Raw genomic sequence first — 21,619 nt, forward strand, 5'->3', positions numbered from 1 at the left:
TGATATAAACTTATTTCAGAGGGGAAAAAAAGATTCACTGAGAGGAAAAGCAGTGTTAGTAAAAATGAAACCTATAGTACCAGTTACTTTATAAATAGGTCAGGTATTCCAGAGGCTATGTTGTAGCAAAGTATGTACAGAAAACCGTTCTCCTTTAAAAGTTAATCCCCACCTGTATTCAGGACCCTGGCATTCTCTTTGTGTGTTTGTGCCTTCATTATGTCTCTCCTTTCTTCAAAAATGGTCAGGTCATTCCCATCTTAAAACTATTGGATTGATTCTTCCATGAATTCTAGCTACTTATGATCTCGATTCTCTTTTAAACAGAAAAACCTTTTCGAGTGTTTGCCTGCTGCCTCCACTTTTAACCATCCACTCTATTCTCAACTTTGTAATCTTTTATTCTCACTTTTGCTGAAATTGTTTTTTCTGAAATTGCTGACAATCAAGAGAAAGCAATGAGCCAGGAGAGCATTCAGAAATAGAAAATATTCTCATGTAACTGCATCATTTGGTTCTTTGGAATCCGAATGCTTCTTGGAACTCTTTCTGTTCTTTATATTTGTATAGAGTTTTACACATTACAAAATGTGTTATGTTTGTTCATTTTTGTGCCTTGTAAAGGCAGATGAGGCTTATTAGGTATAATCCCCATTTTTCACATGGGGAAATTGATGTTCATTGAGGGAAATGATTTAGTCAGTTATCTGAATATTTATGGCAAAGCTGGGGCTAACAACATGTGTTATAGATAGCATCTTTTTAGATTTGTTTTGAGATTTTGTTCATCATTAGTCTTTGGTTTTGTGCTTGTGGATGACTACAGATAACCAAATTCATATAATTTGGCTTTCTTTTTTTATTATTTTCAGTGTGTTCATTTTAGAGCCTACTCTCCTAGTTAAACTAATCATTAAGTATCTAAAACAATGAATTTGTCTCCTAAAGACATGTAATGGTTTCATTCCTCAAAAAAATGATAACCAGTTTATAAATCTATGTATTCTTATTACTATTTCAATTTTTCGATTTTCCTTTTTATGAGAAAAAAAAATTGTGACTTAAATTTAAAGGTGATTTTCTAAATTAATATGTAAAATTAACTCTGAAATTATTTTCATTTCTTTGAGCCTAACTATGAAGGCTTATGAAACTAGTATCAGTAATGATACCTCATTATAGGTGGTTATGAGATATAACAACTGAAAACTTGTGAAAGCAGCCTCACAAAATATGAATGCCTGTGCTCCTTCTGATCAGCTTAATAATGCTTTGTCCTAATGCAGCATTTTATTTAAGAGATATAATTGTATTTCACTTTTACTTCTCATCTCAATTCATAACTTTATTAAAGACTGTAATTTTTTAATTTTATATTTTTTCATAAACTTTTAGTTTAGTTCATAAATCTAGAATTACATACTCTTCTTGTATTACTTTCTTTTACTTTTAAAATTACATTAATGAGCTGACTGTTTAAGAATCATTCTCATGATTCATTCATCTGTTACATCTCCTTTTTAAAGCTTCAGCACTGAAGGTCTTTTGACAAACCAATATTTATAACAGTTTGACAGCAGGATGAGGAACAGCGTTTGTCTTTGTAACAGCTTGAAGAAAGACCCTTTCCAGGACCCAGTCATGCGGTTACAATCTTGACCTCTTTCTTATGCTGGGAACATACATACAGCAGCACCTCCCATGTGTTTTCTTGTCCCATTGACTGTCCATTCACTTCCCATCTGTTTTACAGTCTTAAAGGAACAGAAGGGGCCCTCTTCTTATAAATCTGTCTTTGCAAGTGATAAATGATGTCCTGTCTCTTTAAGGGCTGCCTGGGTGGTTTTCCTTTTCTTAAAATATTTCAACTTTCCTCCTAACAAAATTCAGAATAAAATATACTTTTAAGAGTAGGAAGAAATAGAAAGCAAAGAAATGATGGATTATTTTAAAACCTTAATTGATTGAGACTGAATATTTTGCTGGTCATTAGACTAAAGTTTTCCTAATTAATTACCTAAATCATATTTTTAAATTGTATTGATATTTAGATTTTTCAGCGGGGACAATAGGAATGTATTCATTTTGAGATAGTGTAATATTTAAACTTTTTTTGGAGAAAATAAAGCAAATTATTATTGAGTCAGCATGTAAAATAGTTTTTGAAGATTTTTTTCACCATAATGTAACTAATTTGGAGCATTTTATGTACTGGATACAAAATAAAATAATTCACAGTGGAAGATTATAATCTTATGATAGATTCTGTCTACCTTTTACATTTAAAAAGACGATCATGAATCTGTAAAAACTTTTTTTTTGTTGATGAAAATAAATAGTTTAAGTATACATATTTACCCTTGAGTTTTCTAAGAATGAGCAGAAATTAATTTTTCTTCCTATGCAGAAATATTCATAGATGTCTAATTATTACAGATATTGCCCCCTGAAATATTCTTAAATTACTGCTATAAAAAGCATTACCAGTATAAAAAGACCACTTTTAGAATATTAGCATAGGTATTCCTGGTACCTGAGAGAAATTTCATCAGTCCTCATAAAAGGAACACTGAATTATATGATACAGTGAATCAAATGGCTGCATATAATCATAAATTTTTGGAGGTTATTTAATGTTCTCAATATAGGTCAATAACATAAGCAATTCTGGGTGAAATCAAAATGATGCAGTCCAGCATCTTAGCTGCTTGGTTCAACTTAATTAAAGATGACATAATATATAATATCTAGAGAAATACATAAATTATACACCTCCTATCTAATATTCCATAAATATTATTTCTTCTTACAGCTTAATCTTTTAGTAAATATCAGTTAGCAGAAAATTCAAGGTTTTATGGTCATTGACATTGATAAGCACCGGGGATGGTGCTACTCTTTATTAGTGAAGGGCAGATTCATAAGAATTAATAGTTAACTGAGTTGAAATTAGGATTGCCATCTACTTATAAAAGTTGAAGGGCCTGACCAATATAAAGGCCTGAGTATAAGGCTACTCTATGTTCATCCATACTGAAATCTTTTGGAAACTAAGCTTCAAAATATCAAGAAAGTATTTTAAGCCATTTTGATTATAATGGCCAAAAGGAACTTGATAGAAATGCTTACAGTTAAGAGAGTTCAAAAAAAAAGGGCGGGGGGGAGTTTGAATTTATCTATAAGTCACTTTGAGCTCTTTATATATTCAGCAGACAAGTTATAATTTACCTCACAGACTTTCTTATGGCAGCTTTCTTTCTAAAATCATACTGTTTTGGGGTCTGAAAATAGCAAATTTTTTCAGTAATTATTTTTGATGTTTGAATAAACTACCGGCTAAGTCTCCTCACTCAACAATGAATAAATGAACAGTGAATATTCATGGGCATCTATTATATAGCAAGTGCTGTGCTAGGCTGAGTGATTTTAAATAACAGACTTTATATAAGTATGTAATTCATACAAGCAGTCCCACTTCGATTCCTAGAAAAAATGGTATAAAACTGATCTTTCTAAAATGAATTATGTAGGCCTGTAAGTATAATATTGTCATTTGTAATTGCATTTTTAACTAGGAGCTTAACGTGAAATTTAAAAAGATACTAAGTGACATACAGACAATAAACAATTTTAAAAGATCTAATAAAACATCATCAGTTAGAATAGTATATTTCAGTCCTAGATATTAAGCTAGTATGAGTTTTGGATTCTTCTGAACAGATTCCTTCATTATAAATAAACCATGACTGACTGGTTTACAATCATAAGGTTAAAGGAAAAGCGGGAATAGAAACAAAGTTCTCCTGATCACAATACCATATACCTTTTAATACATTTTATCTTTATAAAAATCATGTAAAATAACTACCCTATTGATTACTTGGGGGTATTAGACCAAGGATTTCTAGATTTTTTTTTTAATCAAACACTTCTTTCATTATTAGATATACCAGAGAAGTCCATGTTTTAGAAGATTTGTCTACGATAATATACTTACTTATATTCTTTTTAATTAGAAATGTAGAGTTGCAATTATATCTCCTAATCAGCCTAAATAAATGATTGTTATAAGAGTAGATGTAATTCTAGCCCAAACAAGATTTCCATTTGAACTTTTGAAACAATGGAAATAACCTAGAGAACTCTATTACCACTTTCACAGACCCCCTGGAAGTCTGGGACCCACCCAGCTTTGAAGTTACCATACCAGTCTCAAACAGCTTTCCAGAACATAAGAAATGATGCCTCCTTCTTCTGTAATAAGCAGTATTCTGTCCATCTTCATGAATGAGTCTGTGTAAAAATAATCATGCTCATTTGTAGGGAAAAAATTACAGGGCCAAGATTCAGAAGATAGGTGTTAGATTTAGTTATACACCTTTGACAATCTCTTTTCTTCCTTTCCTTAACTGTAAAAGGTGTATCTTTTTTCTTGTGCTAAATCTAATATTTTGAGTGTAGTTTAATAAACTTGAATCTGGTCTCATTCACCTTTTTTTGATGCTTTTCTTTTCTTGTTTCCCTGTACCCTAGATGATTCTTTTAATACTGAACTTCTAAAGAAGACTTGTAGCATAATTGTCTAATAAAAAGCAAGCCTTTCAACAACAACAGTATTTTATAATAAGTGCTTCTTTAATTTTCAGCCCTTTAGCGAGCAGCTTTTTACAGCAGAATCTCACCTGTAAGGTTTCCTCAAGCTTGGTACAAAGTATGTGTGCAGCATGTTGTAAAACATTTCTGTTAAAGCACATTGGGGTCTTCGGATGTGTGGTTTGCTTAAAATACACTGCATCAGTAAGTTTGCGGCTTGTTTCTTCATGCTTTCTTTAAAAACATCAAAAGTTGTAAAAGGTTTATTTATTTCAGTGCATGTAGTAGTGTTTTGTGTGCGATTCTTTGTTCCTGTCTAAACTGTTATTAACTACTAAAGCGAACCTTCTCCCAAGTTTGGCCTTTTGGTATTCACAGTGTATTCAAAACCTAATTACAGATTAGTCTATATTTGAGACTTTTAGAGCGAGTATCAGAAGACTCAAAAAGAATTTGAGAGTAGCAGTATCATTTCATGTGGAGATAAAGAGACTCAAAACATGAATGGATGTCAAGTCATCTGAAGGAAAAAAGAGAAGGAACTTCATTCACTGAGACTGATGGTTTATGAGTTGGGGATTATGGGAATATTCATGACTCAATCAAGAAGCACAATGAATTGATGTTTGAAATAGTTCATCTTTTAAGTAAACATTGGATAAATAGAAAGTAGACTCAGTATTCACTACATGTAAAATTGACTATTTCAGTACAGCTGAAATAGCAGTTTGTTAATCCTTTCCTGAGTTGGTTTAATTAATCAAGTAGACCACAAATTTATAAGAATTCTCTATAAATATTTAATGTAAATATTTAATAAAAAGGAGTTTACTTTATAGTTAATCATGGTGATATGTATACACATTTCTGCAGGAAAGTAATTTCTAATGATAAAATAGCTAAATTCAATAAGATTGGGGGATTCGAAAACACTGTTAATACTGAGACATTAATTTGGAAGGATCAGAAAGGGTTTTAGTTGCTAACATTCAGTTTTCCATGCAGCCAGATAGCATAGTGAGGATAAAAAAAATAGTGCTGAAAACTTAATCAAAATTTAAAATAAGTGGATTCAAATATGGGAAATAATGTTGCATATTACTTGTACTATAGCTTCCTTGCAAAGCCTGAAATCAGCTTCCTTTCTAAAGCTCTGTGTGTGTGTGTGTGTGTGTGTGTGTGTGTGTGTGTGTGTGTGTGTGTGTGTAGTCAGCATATTTTAGCCTTCTTAATAAGGTGCAGTAATTAAGTTCAAGTTTGTTTTTCCACTTGTATTGTGTTTTGCGACCTAAGGATTCTCTTTTTCGTGCTACTTATGTTGCTCAGGTGACCCACCAGCATGCCTTGATCTCCATTGTCTCTGTGTACCCTTGCCTCTTGTTCCCAGACTTGCTCCAGCTCTTGTGGCCCTGCCTTCTGCCCTCTTGGTCTCTAGTATAACATCCAAGAAGCCTGTCAAGTTTTGTTTTCTTGATAACCTTCAGCCATTATTTTCTATGCTATTTTGGGGGGAACATCATTTATCATTTATCAAATATTTATTGAGTATAGTGAGTCAGACATTGTTGACACTGAAGACACTAAACATTTTTTTGTCAGTTTTCATACTCATATTGTTCTCAAGGGTTTCTCCAAATGTATATAGATCTGAAGAAGTAGTAATCTTCATCAGAAGATGATAATGTATTGTACATTTTTTAGTCATCTCTAGGCACAGAACTACTTAAGAGGTGCTCAGTAACTATTCTATTCCTAATTTTTACCAAAGTATGTCTTATTTCATATAAAGGTAATACTTATACACTTGAAATAATAGCATTTGTTTCATTATCATTTAGAGTAACAAACATTAGATCTGGCAGCAGATCTAATGTGTGTTTCTGAACCAGAGGAATGTGTACAAGGCTGACTCTCCAGGCTTAATAGCTTCATCTTTGGCACTGATACCTGCAGAATTGTATGAGGACCAAATGACATATGGGATTCAAAATCACCCAAAACTTCATAGACTTAGAATGAGATACAGAGTAAGCAAAGAATTCTTCTCAAGAGCAGGATATCATCTGTGTCCCCATGTCACTCCATTAAGTACATTGTGTAAGTGAAGGAAAGAACAAAGAAATGAATTTTTTTTTTAGTGTTAAAAGGATACATTTATCACAATTCTTTTTTCTTTTAACATTTACTTCTCTTCTCTCTCCCCCCATTACTTCCTAGAACTTACTTAACTGCCCTTTATGTTATTCTTGAGGTTTCAGGGCATGGTGGTACAGTGTCCTGATATTGTACTTGTCTAATATTTGTGAAAACAGCTTTTTAAGGGAAGTTTTTTATTCTACAGTTTTTATATAAAAGTCGAATACTCCTTTTACTTTCATTTAGGAAAAAAACATAGCTTATCTTTAATTTTAGAAGAATTTGAATTTGATTTAGAACCCACAGTTAGACACCTGCATCAGAGTGGTTCTCAGTCTCTTTCAATACAAATAGATCTGACTCAGACCCGTCTCTTGTGAGTGATGCTACTGTACCACCCGCTCACAGATAGTCTGTCCCCTGAGGATGGAGGTCATTGACAGGGCAAAAGAATGGATGGAGCTGGCCCTGCAGCTGCCTGATTGTCCTCAGATCATGGAACAAATAGAATCAGATTTCCTCTCTTCATACAGTATGGCTTTCCCAAGTAGAAATAGTTCTCAGTGAATATTTAGAGGGGCTGCTGAGGCTCTAAACACCTGTTTTAAATTTCCATGTGTTGTGCTGTTTAAACTAGATGATTTTTTAAAGACCCCATATATTTCCAAAATTCTATAAGACAATTTACAAAACTCTTTTCTTCTACCCTCCCCTCCCCCCATGTTTTTAAATTCTTCAACTGATGAACAGCACAATGTGGAACTTTTAATATTCATTGAAGAAAAAATAGGTGAAGCTGTTTCTAAGCAACTGAATGAATTAATTTTAAAAATAAAAATGTGGCATTATTTTGAGAAAGGAAGAATGTTTGCTGGTTTGACTGCTGGTTAAAAATATACAGACTAACAAAAAATATAGACTAAACTTCCAAGAGATGGGTTGGGATTATTTTTTCTAGTTTGTCTAGTTTAACTTTATTTATAAAGAGTTAATGCTGCCTTTGCGAAACTATTACATATTTCTTCAGTGAATAGTTTGATTAAAACAATGGAGTTTATTTTTCTATAGATTTTGTGTTAATCTCAAAATACCAAGAATTAGAATTATTAAATTACTGGAAAAAGAATGTGAAGATATTATGTTCTTTATATGTAGCCATGATAGGCTTTGTTGAGTTCCTGTAATGCTAAGAAGCCATAAAAAGAACAGTTCTTCCTTTCATTGGCTAATCATTACAAGTGCTGCCTCACTGGTAAAAAAGAATACTTATATCTTTAATTGCCAATTATTTATTTTTAAATGTAAAAAAAAAATAAATGTTGAATATTAACGCATCTTATGTGTCTTTTCTATAGATATAAAGTAGAATGCTTTGCAGTTTTCCATCTTGATCAGTAGCTTTGAAACAGTCACTTCAATTGTTAATTCCTACTAAGAGGTTAAATTGTGTTAAAAGGACAAGAATATTTGTTACTGTTTTTTACAATAACTTGTATATTAAAATAAAAGTTGCATGAGTAAGTTAGCAATGAAATAGAATAAATCATGACTTTTCCATTTTTAATACTGGGGGATTGATATGTACAGTGAGTAGTTTGCATTTGTGAAGGAAATCTTTGCATTTCAGAGAGAAATTATAGATTTTATTAAATTTGAAAACCTAAAATCAAATAAAATAATATAAATCTGTCTTCAGTGGCTCTGGTGTTTTTAAACCTTCCTTTCTTCATTCATAGCTAGAAAAGTACATTTTTATATGTATTTTTAAAGTCTTACTGCCCTTTTCATGTTTGTTACAAATATTTCCTACAAATTCTTTTGTCTTTTAATTTTAGGACATTTTGCTGTAAAAGGTATACATTTTAATATGGTCATATTGACTGATCTCTTCCTTTGTAACTCTTTCCATTACTTTATACCTAGAAAATCATTTCCTAGTCGACAGTTTAAATACTCACCTGTATTCTCTTTTCATTTTTAAAAACGATTGCATTATTTTATATTTGCCTCTATTCCAGATATTACTGACTCCTAGGTTGGACTCCAAAGACTCTAAGAACTCAAAATTCTATACATAATAGTATACATATTTATATGTTCACTTTTCTGTGTAAGATTTCATAACTTTTATTAGAATTTCAAAAGTGTCTTTCATAAACCCTGTCCTCCTCTCCTTTCCAAAAAAAGAGCTACTACAATTCATTTAAACGTTATCTGGATATAGTTGGTCTGCGATGCTAAGGTACTTTTTTCCCCTTTTCCCAGTATCCCAAACCATTTACTGAATAAAATAATTATTTCCTATGATTTGTGATGCCTTTGAAAAATAAATTTGGTTTTAATTTATCTCTTTTTATCTCTACAGAGAAAGTTAGAGAAATTCAAGAAAAACTTGATGCTTTTATTGAAGCTCTTCATCAGGAGAAATAAATTGAAATAAGTGAGTAAAACTCTTCTTTCTGCGTTGGTACTGATTAGACGCAAAATTTATATTTTAAACTTATTTTAACAGTTTATTTTCCTTGACTATATCCTGTTTGTTCTTTAATAATAATTTTAATGGCAGTAATCTCTGAAACTAGATTCTGAATTCCATGTATGTTTCTTTGAATAACTTGATTGCTTTTTGGCTGAACAAAAAATATCTTCTAGAACTCATTTTGAACAGAACAGAAATGAACAAACAAAGATATTTTATAATAATGCACATGGCTCAAATTTTCTGCATGTAAAGAATGGAACTATAGCTCTCATTATTGTATTCCTCGTTCATATTTGATGGATAATTATGTGTATGTTAACTTGCAAAGCTTTTTATTTGGCTTGACTAAAACTTTTACTAGTTCTTTATCTTACTCTCTTATATTTATTTAAAAACATTTAGATAAACCTTTTTCCCGTTTAAAGTAACTTAGATAGCCTTAGAATATAGTACTCTTCTGAATGTGTGGATTCTCTTGTCTAATTTTGTAGTCTGGCATTAGAAGCATGTTCCCAATTAAATATTGTATATTCAAAGACTTTTCTTAGTAGCATAGTCGATTATTAATTATTGCTGAAGAATTATAATGAGTAGTTCATTTGCTTCCTCATCATTTACTATCAGTAGTTAATTTTAGAGATCAACGTTTGAGAGCCTTCTTGATTTGGAGATTCTCCACTGCAGCACCAGAATTCACTTGATATTTTTGTTTACAAATGTGTTTTTTGCGGGGATGGGTGGGAGTTGGGAAGCATGATGTCACAGAAACCCTAATAAAAATACAGCAACATATCTTTTTAATGAAATGAGGAAGCCCAAAGCTAGCCAGTGTTTTATACAATAGTCAGTGTCACTTCCCTAAGCAGGTTACTTTGACATCTGGAGTTGCCGTTGTTGCTGAGAACAAGCCTTTTTCTGCCAGAGTATCTGTCCCAAGTGCAGCCAGGGCAGTCCAAACTGGTTCTGTCCCAAGGGCAGCCAGGTGGTGATGGTAGTTGTGTACAGGGAAACCATCCCAACTTTCTCTGTTCCCTACTTGTCTGTAGTCTCCAAGGCCCTTTTCATCCCTTGGGATTTATGACTGTGAACTGTTACAAATATCTATGAAGTGGACAGATGATCTTTTAAATGTACCTTGCAAATCCATTTAAATAATAAATCTGGCAAAATGGTAGCCTTGCTTCATTCTGACCATTTATAAAAGTTACCAAGCATCTTAAAGAATAGTTTCTCGTCTACAGCCATGCCACCCTGAACGTGCCCAATCTCATCTGATCTCAGAAGCTAAGCAGGATCGGGCCTGGTTAGTACTTGGATGGGAGCCCACCTAGGAAGACCTGGTGCTGTAGGCATAAAAAAAAAAAAAAGAATAGTTTCTCAGTGATAGTTGTAATATGTGTAGCATTCCTCAGCCTGATACTTTTAAGTAACTAATTCAGATACTTGGTCGAAATTGTTTATACCCAACACAGTCATACAAAGATTCCTTCTACTGATCAGTTTTAATATACTATTTTTACTTTTTTTCTCTAAGAAATTAATTTCAGTATTTTTTTAATTCATATATCGTGTTTGATAAAATCATGTTATATGATGGTAGGTGATATTTAAAGCTTAATAAAACTAGCAAACTTAAGTAATTAAGCTTCAGTGTTTTTATGATCATGCAATATTGTCTCCCTTGACTTAAAATTTATCAAATGTGCTTATTTTCACAGAATCCTACTCATAATGTCATTACCTCTGCATACATCTGAAGAAAGAAAACTCCGAAGTCTTTTGTCCTTCCTTTTTTTCTTCTGCTATTCTACCTTTCTAAACATGAAATAAAGTCATGGGATAAAAATAATTTAATTTATGTGTGTTAGAGGCACTTTAACCAGCAGCTGCCTTTTGAATGGAAGAACAGGGGAAATGGCATTAACATCCTATTTTATTGTACTGAAGTGACAAATTGGGTTAATGTATGACCATTAGGTTTAGTCCTTAAAGATAAGAAACTTGCTCGCCTGCTTGTTGTCTCACTTGTGGTGGCTCTAGTTCAACGAATTCATTAGCCGATGTTACTCCACCTCAGTTTCTTTTCCAGAAAAAGAATGCTAAGTGTTCTGAAATAAAACTTACAGCAATTTTCTAAAAGCTATCAACTGTATATAAAATGATGGTGACCTGCTAAGTTGTTGTCCGTATCTGTAATGTTCTATATCCAGAAACTCTTTGACCATGATAATTCAATTTATATTCATCATGTGAAAGAAAACTAGTTAACAAAAGAACCCCTCAAATAGGATAATTTGGATTACAACAATTCTGCGTGTATTCAGTGAAAGAGATTTCAGCCCTTCGTTGATAGCTTATAGAGTTGCCTTAGAAGCTAAGTCACTGGCAGCTTACCTATTTGATTCAGTTGATGTTTTTGTACTCTCTGTGTCCATTTGAAATTCATTCATTTTGGACATTGTATACTTAAGCTAGGCTTTCTGTTAACAATGTTTTGTACCTGTTGACAGAGCTATTGGATTGTGAAACAGAAGAAGGAAGATTAAGAATAATCAATTGACTAATTACATTTAAATTATCGTCAAACATTTCAACTAGGTATCAGAAAAAGACTTCCTTTCATAAGACTGTATTTTAAATAGAAATTATTTCAACAATCAGAATAATGTTGACCATCCCCCTCTTAGCTGAACATCTAAAGAAAATATAAAGTTTAATTTATTGCAGTTCAATTACAGTGGTACTCTCACTTCATTTTCATGTTGTATATAATATTTTTTTATTGGCTAAAGGACTTTAAAGCAAAGAAATGTGCCATTTTTGACTTGAAACGTCTTTCTCATTTAACTCTGCTCTTTGCCGTCATTTCATTAAGCCTTTATCATTCTAATAAAAATGCACATTGTGTGACAGTTTTTATGTTACAGTTTATTTAATTTTATAATTTTCTTGGAATTATGTTTGGATAACAGTTCCTTTCCTACTTTTTTTAAAATTTAACGTCAATACAAATAGAGATCTTCATGTGATCTCTCTCAAGATCTGATACTTAATATGCAAGGTCGAAGAATATCACAAAATAGTTCAGAAATTAAGACCAGTAAATATTTATTTTATACAGTTTGTTATGAAAAGCAGATCCAGCTTTCAGCAGCTGGTAGCAGTATACATTGTAATTTGGTAGATGAGCACTCATGAACATTTCCTGTGTGTTTTAGATCCAGGGATAGTGGATGAACAGAAAGGAAGTAGAGCCATGGGTTCTGTACAAAGATTAAGAGATGAACTCTCTGGTTAACTCCTTCTAACCTGTGCTGGCTAGTAGGTAAACCAACCCCTTCACTGAAGCAGACATCATGAAATTATCTCTTTGTAGTTGTAAAACATAACCACTTTAAAACTGAAAACCTATTTCTAAATCGAAAAAGGGATAGGACCATATTTGTTTATTTCTGTGAGCTCTAGATAGGAAAAAATGCCCTCAACTGCATTTCTACAGATTTCTCCCAAGCAAAAGTCAGTACTTTTATCACGTCCCTTTGTATAAACTTAAAGTGGAGTAGGGTGTCTTTATTTCTTTGAGATCAGTGTTTGTAATTTAAATATATAAATACATTAAAATATTATTTAAAATCCCATGTAAGAGTCCAGACATTTCCCCTATCTCCTCAGTAATAGGACATCTCTTGTGGATAAGTTTTTTTTTCACTGATCTCATACTAAGCATGCCTTTTTTTTTTCCTTGAAAGCTAGGTATTTATTAAATGCAGATGTTACTAAAAGAAAAAACAAAATGCACATTTTCAACAGTAAACCCCATGTGCTGTGTTTGTAGTTCAAAAATTACAAATGATTCAAATTTAAATACATCACTTCAGAAATTCAATATATAGAAGTTAAATTTTAACTAGACAAGGAATCATTTGTTTTTCATGTCAGGATTTGCAAAGACTAGAGTGAACAAAGCTCTATTTGGAAGACTGAACAACTATAAATAAATTATATCTAAAATTTACTTTGTTAGGGTATCAATTTTAAAATCGATATATGTAGGCAGTGCGCAATAAGAAACAAGTTCTCGCTACTTCATGGTTGAACCAATGGAGCTATACTTATAGGGGAGCAATCAGCCTTTTTTAGTAGCTTAATTATATTCTCTTTGAATTACCATTTCCAGACTTTAACAGACTTCTTCCCACAAATAGTTTATCCTCCAAATGCAAATTATGAATAAGGTAAAAGTGAGTAGGGAACATTGCAGAGTGGTGTTTCCTAACCTTATAGTTTGGGAACTTTACAAAAGATAAGATTCAAAGTGTAGATTTAAAAAATAAATTCCTTAATTAGTAAATAATTTTATATTTATTTATATTAGATTGATTTATCTGTGAAAGGAAATATGGTATTTTAGTTTTCTGATAAAAGGGATCAAAATAATGCTTTTTATCTCAATCTCTAAGCTGGTATATGCTGTAGTTTCAGATACTTTAGCAGTATGGAAATGTGCTTACAAAATGCTTACCTTTTGAACAATCATGGCTATGTTTAAATATTTTAAATAACCTTGTTTTTACTTGTGCACTGAGTGAACTTTGTATTATTTTTAAAAACCTTCACACTACATGATGTTATTGCAATTTATATTTTGCCTGTGCTTGATCTAAGGTCATTTGCGTAGATGAGTAATTAAAAATATTCTATAAAGAGAGCATCTTTTAAGTTTTCTCTGTTTTCATGAGGGAGAAAGAGAGAGACCTCTGCATCTACAGTCATAATTTGACCCCACGGTATAACCAGATTCAGGTCTAACCAGACGCTTACTGTGTCTCTTCTCCAAATGCTTTAATTTCACATGCTTCACACTTCACAGTTGTTATCCATGGTCAAATAATGCTTTCTTTTCATGCCTTCATACTTGTCATAATATTTTGATATTTTCTTTGCTAAAATATGCAAAAAATGTTTTTTAATTACATTTTGCTACCATGGCCATCATTTTTATCAGTGATGCCAATATGTCCCATCATAAATGAGGCTTACTAAAAAGTCGTAACTAAGTCTTAAAACTGGAAGTTACCTTAAAGATCACGTGATTCTGCCTACCACCTGGATTATGAACTCTCATTTCTCATTTTTATTCCTCCCAGAATTTTGCTCATAAATGATGCTTATTAAATATTTGTTGATCAATGTGTAAAATAAGGCAGAATGTAGATGTGCCTTCAGGATTCTTATTAGTTGGCTAAAGTCAAAACTAGGAAAAGACTCACAAAGTCATGGTTGCTTCAATAAGTAGTACACAGTAGCTGACATATGCTGTATTTTTGGTGAATAAATGTCGAGACAAGTCTTTGAATTCCTTTAGAAGATTTATAGGAATAACATGTTTCAATCTTATTTGCATTCATTTCACTTATCAGTCTTAACAGACCAATTCTGGTGTGTGACACGAAAAGTGGTTGTATTTTAAATTAAATTCCCCTCTTTTGTGCAATTCAAGTCCAAAATTTTCATCTATATAAAAAGTTTGAAGAATTTACTTCTTGAAAATTTAATAGAGTAATTTATCTGTTGTCTTCTAATATTTCCAATCGAAGAATTAATATCTCTATCAAAGTGAGATAGCTAGCTATGTACTTGTAAATGATACATCTATATTATTCAATTATATTACAAAATGTATTTTAAAATAAGCATACCCAATTTGTGATAACTAAGTCATTTTCTGCACATTAGACTAAGCTGATATAAAAGGCTGAAAAGTTACTTTTAAGTAATTATGACAAAAATTGTCAAAGATTAAAAAGCAAGAAAGTTTAAATGTGAGTAATCTTTGTAGAAGACAGTTTTATAGAGTAAGAAAAACGTGTGTCGTAAAACATTGGGTTAAATCTATCTTGAAATGACATATTTGAGTTACCAGCTTGAAAATTGCCTGTATGTATATGATTGCTCTCTGAAAGGCTTCTTGTGAGTTATGTTCGTTCTGTAGAACCAGTTTTGAGGTTCATTTGGGGTCAAATCCCTGATGAGGAAATAACCAACTTTTACTGTTTTTAAATCATTCATTCTTTATGGTAAAGAATTCTTGTTATTTGTTTTGTTTTATTTTTAACTAATTAACCCAGGTGTATCCTGGTTCCTATTCAAGTATTTGAGAAAATTTAAAAAGTCATTTTTGAAAGTTACACTTCTTAATGTTCAAAATAGAATGTCCATTCTGCTTACTCTTGGAGTGACTAAATCACACAGCAACAACATAGAAATTAGAATTTTATCCACTTGTCAGAAAATATGGTCATGGTTTACATGATCTGGCACTTGCCAAAACTGTGAGATCGCTCACATTTGTGAGAAAGTATGCAGGGAATAGGTTAACTCCATCTTCTTGCTTTCCTAAAATTTATCTGAGAATTAGGCCAAATCATCAGAAAGTGATACTGCCAGGACTACTTGCCTTTACCTACCTCTTAATTTATCTAATATCATGCCTTTGGCTTTCATAGACAAATACTATATGTTGCACCTATTTGACGAAAATACACAGTATCTTTTGCAGAAGTAAAACCTAATAACATATCTGTTATCACTTAAGTTTATTAAAGAAAGGATTACCAGGTAATTCAGTGCCAGCAAAGTTTCCCACTCGAGACAAATACATATGATACTTTCCTTCCGTCAAAGAGAACTCAAGACCTTACCTGATTTTTGGTTCTGCTGCCAGAAAATATTAAAATTAATTTACCTCTTTAAGGTAGAACCTATTCGTTTTTCTGCTCCCTTAGTTTGTGGTTCATTTTTGTTTTTAATCTCTCTCTTCCATACAAGTAGTCATATATGACAAGTAGTCATATATCGTTAACAAAATGCAATGGTTACTATTTCTCTGTTAAGAAATGTAATTATCTAGAGGGCTTAAGTTGAAAGCTTTCACACTTGCAGTCAGTGATGTTCCAGGTGCCAAATGTAAATAATGTTTTCCTACAATCAGTTTATATCAAAAACCAGAAGTCACCTAACCTGTGCCCTAACACAGCATGCCCTCAGTGACAATGGTGAACCCACCTCCGAGCCGCCATGAGCAATACTAACAGGAGGAGGACGTGTGTGGAAGAAAAGGGACAGCGAGATGTGTCAGTCCACAGCCATTCCAGGGATAGTAACACACAGAACTAAGAGCCCATTACAGAGGTTTTAGCAAGATTCAAAGAAGTATACTGTCACTAGCCATTAGCATTTGGGGATCCACCTGTGCCCCACCCCTCCGCTGAAGCCTTTTTAATGGTCAGTATCCTATCTTGCCGAGGATCCCATGAATCTTTTGGGTTTTCCTTTTAAATGTTGAAGTTAAGAACTTGAATCTAGAGCTAAGGAACCAGTTTATCTTGTGTTTTGCATCCATTATCACGGGCTGTGTTATTTCCATTTTACAGATGAGGAAATAGGCTCAGAAAAGTTTTAAGTAACTTGTCCAGGTCATTCCAGTACATAGCAAAGTCTAAATTTGAAAACAAGTCCAGTCGTAAGCTTAGATACGTTACAAAATATGCTTTCTCTCAAAAATACTTTTAGGAAAATAAATCTATTTATGAAAATAGGAGTACATTAGGGCACTGATACACTTAGAAAATGCACAATGAGCTAACTTTACAGTAATGGTCCAGGATGGTTTTTTCTAACTATATGAGGCTGTCGTTGCATCACAAGAATGGAAATATCCATAGAGATGTGTGGTTCCTTATAGGGCCCTGGAGGACTAGGCGATGTTGCGATTCAGAGGGCTCTAACCTCACATCTACCCCAGACCTTAGGTCTCAGGAGTAAGAACGATGACTTTGTCATGTTCCCTCAACCTATCCCTCTTATCTATGCAGATTCTCTAATCTTTTTGAGTAGCCCGTTATTAAGATACAGAATTATTTTTACCCCATGTTTAACACCTTGATTTTTTTTCCCCCAGATTTCGATTGCCTGTTTGTTTCTAATAAATTTAACACTTGAAAGCTGTTAGCAGAAGCCTTTACAATTTTGACTGAATTTATTTTCAGGAATATCATATATATACTTTAATTTTCTGGCCCTGCGAGTTCCTAGTTTCCCAAGCTATTGGAATGGAAATAGATACTTTCCAGCCAACATTCTCATGAGTTTATCTTTTCATGTATCAGACCATCCAAATATGGCTCCCTGCCCTTTGCTGCCTCTACCCTATCAGAGGCTCTCAGCAGTAGCACAAAGCCGCCATCATTTTCATACATTCAGATTTCTCTTTTTAAATATCTGAGACATTAATGTTCTTGCTAATTATACTAATTGCTATGGTCGTAGCTGAACCAACTGTGAGAATGTAGTTCCATTCACATCCAAAGTACTGTGTATTGTCACCCTATGGATGGACTAGGTAGGCATTTGGATCTCCACATTCTCTCCGTCGGGCGCCCCAGTCAGTGGGTTCGCCAGCTGTGTACCCTATGATTGGCTGGGCTTTTGATGTGCAGATACTACAAGTCGGTCACAAACTTGTGTACAATGGGCCTGTTCTGGTTCATGTGAAAATCAACATCCTTTTTTGTGTTCCCGGGTGACAGGATGCTACAATACTATTAGCATTTGCAAAGAGTGTGCTCTGTCCTAGGGTGTAACCGCAGATCGTGTGCTGCTCAGTTTGTGTTTCTCTATTATGTGCGAGACACAAAGAAGCTGAAGGCAGGCAAAGGCCTGTCAAATCCTGTAATGTAGCGCTCGACCCCCAAACTCCACTTGGCCTCCTCGCATCTCTTGTTCCCGGTCCCACCCCTTCCTCTGAATGGGCTCTGAGGTAGGTAAATGAATTCAGAGGCCTGGTAGGCGGGGGATTCCTTTCTGACCTCATTCCTGTACCATTTGTTTGCAGGCTTGTAGGGGGAGAGGAGGACTTTTTGGAGTCCTTTGTGTCAAATAATTTTCTTGCAGGTTGGGGAGTTAATGGTAACTTTGTCTGAAGCCAGCCGAGCAGAAAGCCTCCACGGACAAGGCGTGGCCTGCTCAGCTTCTCAAACGACAAGATGAGAACGTGGCAACAGGGAAATTTCTAGAGCAGATGGGTACGCGGCACGTCTGCATGTTCATCGTCTGGTCGTGGGAAGCTTAAACCTTCCCGTATGAATAAGATAGAGTAGTTCTTCCTTTAAAAAATATTTTCCTCTTTCTGAACTACCGTGGCTTTTATACTGGATAATCTTTACTGCAATCAGTTAAATATATTCTGAAATATTTTTAAAGCTGCCTACTACCTACATAGAGTATGATATGATTCCTTAGAGGAGTTAAATAATTTTTACCCTTGGATTTACTTTGTTTATCTAGAAAGCGAACTATAGTTTTAGAACAGGGATATCTCTCTTGTTTTGCCAAAAAGAAGAAAAGAGGCCCGGAAAAAAGTAATTTGTTCAATGACTGGGAGAGAGAGAACGAGAGAGAGAGGAGAGAAAGAGAGAGGAGGGAGGAGGGAGGGAGAGGAGGAAGGAAGGAAGGAAAAGGAAGAAGGAAGGAAGGAAGGAAGGAAGGAAGGAAGGAAGGAAGGAAGGAAGGAAGGAAGGAAGAAGGAAGGAAGAAAAAGAGGAAGGAAGGAAGGAAAGGGGAGGATCTGGATATTCATATAAAATGTACCTCCTTTTAAATTTTTGAATTCTTAAGCAGTGTGAGTCAGGCAGAACAATGTGTGAGTCTTTTTAAATTTTTGAATTCTTAAGCAGTGCGAGTCAGGCAGAACATCTATAACCGCCTCCACTTGCCCGCAAGTCACCATTTGAAACCTCTGGTTTAACCTGCAGCTTCTGTTCACCTCTGGCCTCAAAGGGTTTGACAAAACAGCTAAGTACTTCTGAAAATAACTTGACTTCTGGTTATTTAGAGACGCATAGATTTTTAGCTTCATTTAGATGCATAGAACTTTAACTTCATTTATGATGAGGCTAGACCGAAGGAGGACTCTCATTGTAAAATGCCAACTGTATTCCAGGCACTTTACATATATTACCTTACTTATTCTTACAACCTCGTAAAGCAGGAGTCATCGTTTTACCAGCAAGTCAACTCCAGCTCAGAGAGGTTGCCTGAAGTTCCAAGGCCAGCTAGTCGGCAGAGCTGAGATCCCATGTAGGTTTGAGTGCAGGGCCTACAAAAAAAGAGCAGGCATTGAATGGGCTGGCCGTGTGCTAACAGTCCACTTCCCTTACATGCTCAACTATCCTGAGATGGCAGCTCCTTTTTGTGAGAAGCTTGGCAAAAAAGTGTGTATATTCAAAAAAGGATAACTGTAGACACCACTTCCAGCGCAATGGATCAGTCGGTGCCAAGAGAAAACCCTGCACATATATTAAAGTCTTTTGTTCCAAACATCAAACTTTTTCAAGTTCCAAAAGTTGCACTTGCAAACTTAAGCAGGGGAAATGGCATTTGTCGTGCCAATTTTACACATTTTAAGTGAATTCCTAATATTCAGAGCATATCCTATTTTTAAGGTTTACTGAGGAAGAGGTAGCTCAGAATCTTAGCAATTATTTGTATTCATTGCACAGCTTGAACAAACTCATCTCACTAAAGAGTGCTTTTTCATAAAGAAGAGTCAATTGTCTACTAAATGTGTGTGTGTGTGTGTGTGTGTGTGTGTGTGTGTGTGTGTGTAGTCTGGATTTGTAACAAATATTTCATCTTTGGTTCAGAGAAAGCAGTTGTTCGTTCTTGGAGAAATTCTGCCAAGGACAAAGGCTGCTGCTGAGAAGGGACAGGCAATCACATGCACACACAGACAGAGCGCCTGCGCGTTGTACCTTTAGAAGGGCAAAAGCACAGTCTAGGACCATAAAGCAAAAGAGGCATCATGCTCTACCACCCACATGATAAATAACCTTATGAGAGCCCCTTCCTTCTCTAAACCAGATTCATGAAAGGACAGTGAGCTGGGTAGTCCCAAAGTTTTTCCAGCCCAAAAAGCCTATGAGTTTCTGCCATTGATTAAAGGTGGCCTCTAAACATGTCCTCTTGAAATCGAGGAAAATGCCTCCCAGTCCTGTTAAGTCAGGCAAGACCTTTTCCAGGTTCATGCTCTTTTAAGTAGAAAGCATTCTGATATTTGTCTGCAAACCAGACACAAGATATTTCTCTCTTGAATCCTAAATAATGAAAGCAACATTTACTGAGTGCTTATTATGTGTCAGACGCTGTTGTAAGTACCTAACCTACATGAATGCTGTTAATTTCCACAACCCTGAGCAATAGGTACTGTTATTTTTCCCATTTTACAGATTAAAAAACAACAACAACAAAAACAAAACAAAAAAAACCACGAATGCTCTGAGTTATTTAAGTCGTCAAAGTTTGCTTAGCTTATAGGTGGCAAAGCTGGGATTTCCACCCTGGAAACCTGGTTCCTGGTCTGTGCACTTAACCACTGCACTATTTATAAATTATTTTTCAACTATAAATGGCTTGCATTGCTCAGTAGGAAGCGTGGGGAAGAAGTGTCATTGGCAAAGGATGTCAGAGAAGTTTGAGAGGTTGTGAGTTCAGAAGGCAGGCATTTGGGAGCTGTAGCTAAGAGAGTTCCTTCTTCCTCGGGAATGTTTGCAAATAGAAGCAGCTTTGCTGGCTCATTGGCACACCTCACCACACCCAAGTCCTTGGGAATCAGGCAACCCTGTCCCAGGGCACCCCTGACTGCCAGGGAGACAGTTCACATCCAGCAGCTCCTCCTTGCCCAGGAGTAAGGACACTAGCCTGTGTTAATTGACATGGGATCAGGGAAGGTCAGAGACCAAAAACCAAAGTAGGTTTTTAAAGAGATGATTGATTGGCTGCCTGAGAGAGGGCACAGTGCGAGTTGTGTGAATATGACTTCTGTTCTTGGCCAGGCAGAAGGGGGATTGGCTTATTATTTACTAAGTGCCCTGCTACAAGGCCATGCTTCCCCTACTATGTGGGTATATAAAGAAATTTGGATTTTTGGCATTTTAGAGTATTCAGTGTGTTTGCTTGCATTAGCTATTTTTACATTTTTCTAATTTGAATGGGTTTTCCTTCATTCTCATTTTATACTGTCAGTTTAACTTACTGTGCTCTGAGTACTCTGGATATAGTTATCTGGAAATAAGGCACATAAACTCTTAAAATGTCCTTGAATCCCAGGATTCAAGAAATAAATTGGTATCTTCTGTCAACTCTACATAGATGTAAACTATGCACTATTACTCCTTTCATTCACAGCCAAGACCCTGGAAAGAGAAATCATCCCCCATTCATTCCTCGGCTAGCGCCAAGCTGGTATTTTCTTTTACCAGCTGGGCCTCCCTCCACCACGTCCTCGCTGCCACCACCACTGTCATTCTGCCAACTGGCCCCTCACTAAGGCTATCAGTGACCTCCCATGCC

At 34.6% G+C, this 21,619-nt stretch overlaps 1 protein-coding gene and 1 pseudogene across 1 annotated transcript in view; both read left to right on the plus strand.

Annotated features, from left to right (window-relative positions):
• OPA1 (OPA1 mitochondrial dynamin like GTPase) overlaps positions 1 to 13,919 on the plus strand; it is an 81,972-nt gene extending 68,053 nt beyond the window's left edge. The window contains 2 exon segments of the mRNA XM_039850778.1: positions 9,095 to 9,169; positions 10,930 to 13,919. Of these exon segments, the coding sequence (XP_039706712.1) occupies positions 9,095 to 9,159 (65 nt within the window). The 3' untranslated portion in view covers positions 9,160 to 9,169; positions 10,930 to 13,919.
• LOC120593139 (uncharacterized) lies at positions 10,445 to 10,563 on the plus strand (annotated as a pseudogene).
• Positions 13,920 to 21,619: the final 7,700 nt, after the last annotated feature.

The sequence above is a fragment of the Pteropus medius genome, unplaced genomic scaffold (genome assembly GCF_902729225.1).
Source record: "Pteropus medius unplaced genomic scaffold, Ma_sr-lr_union100, whole genome shotgun sequence".
Lineage (NCBI taxonomy): Eukaryota > Metazoa > Chordata > Mammalia > Chiroptera > Pteropodidae > Pteropus > Pteropus medius.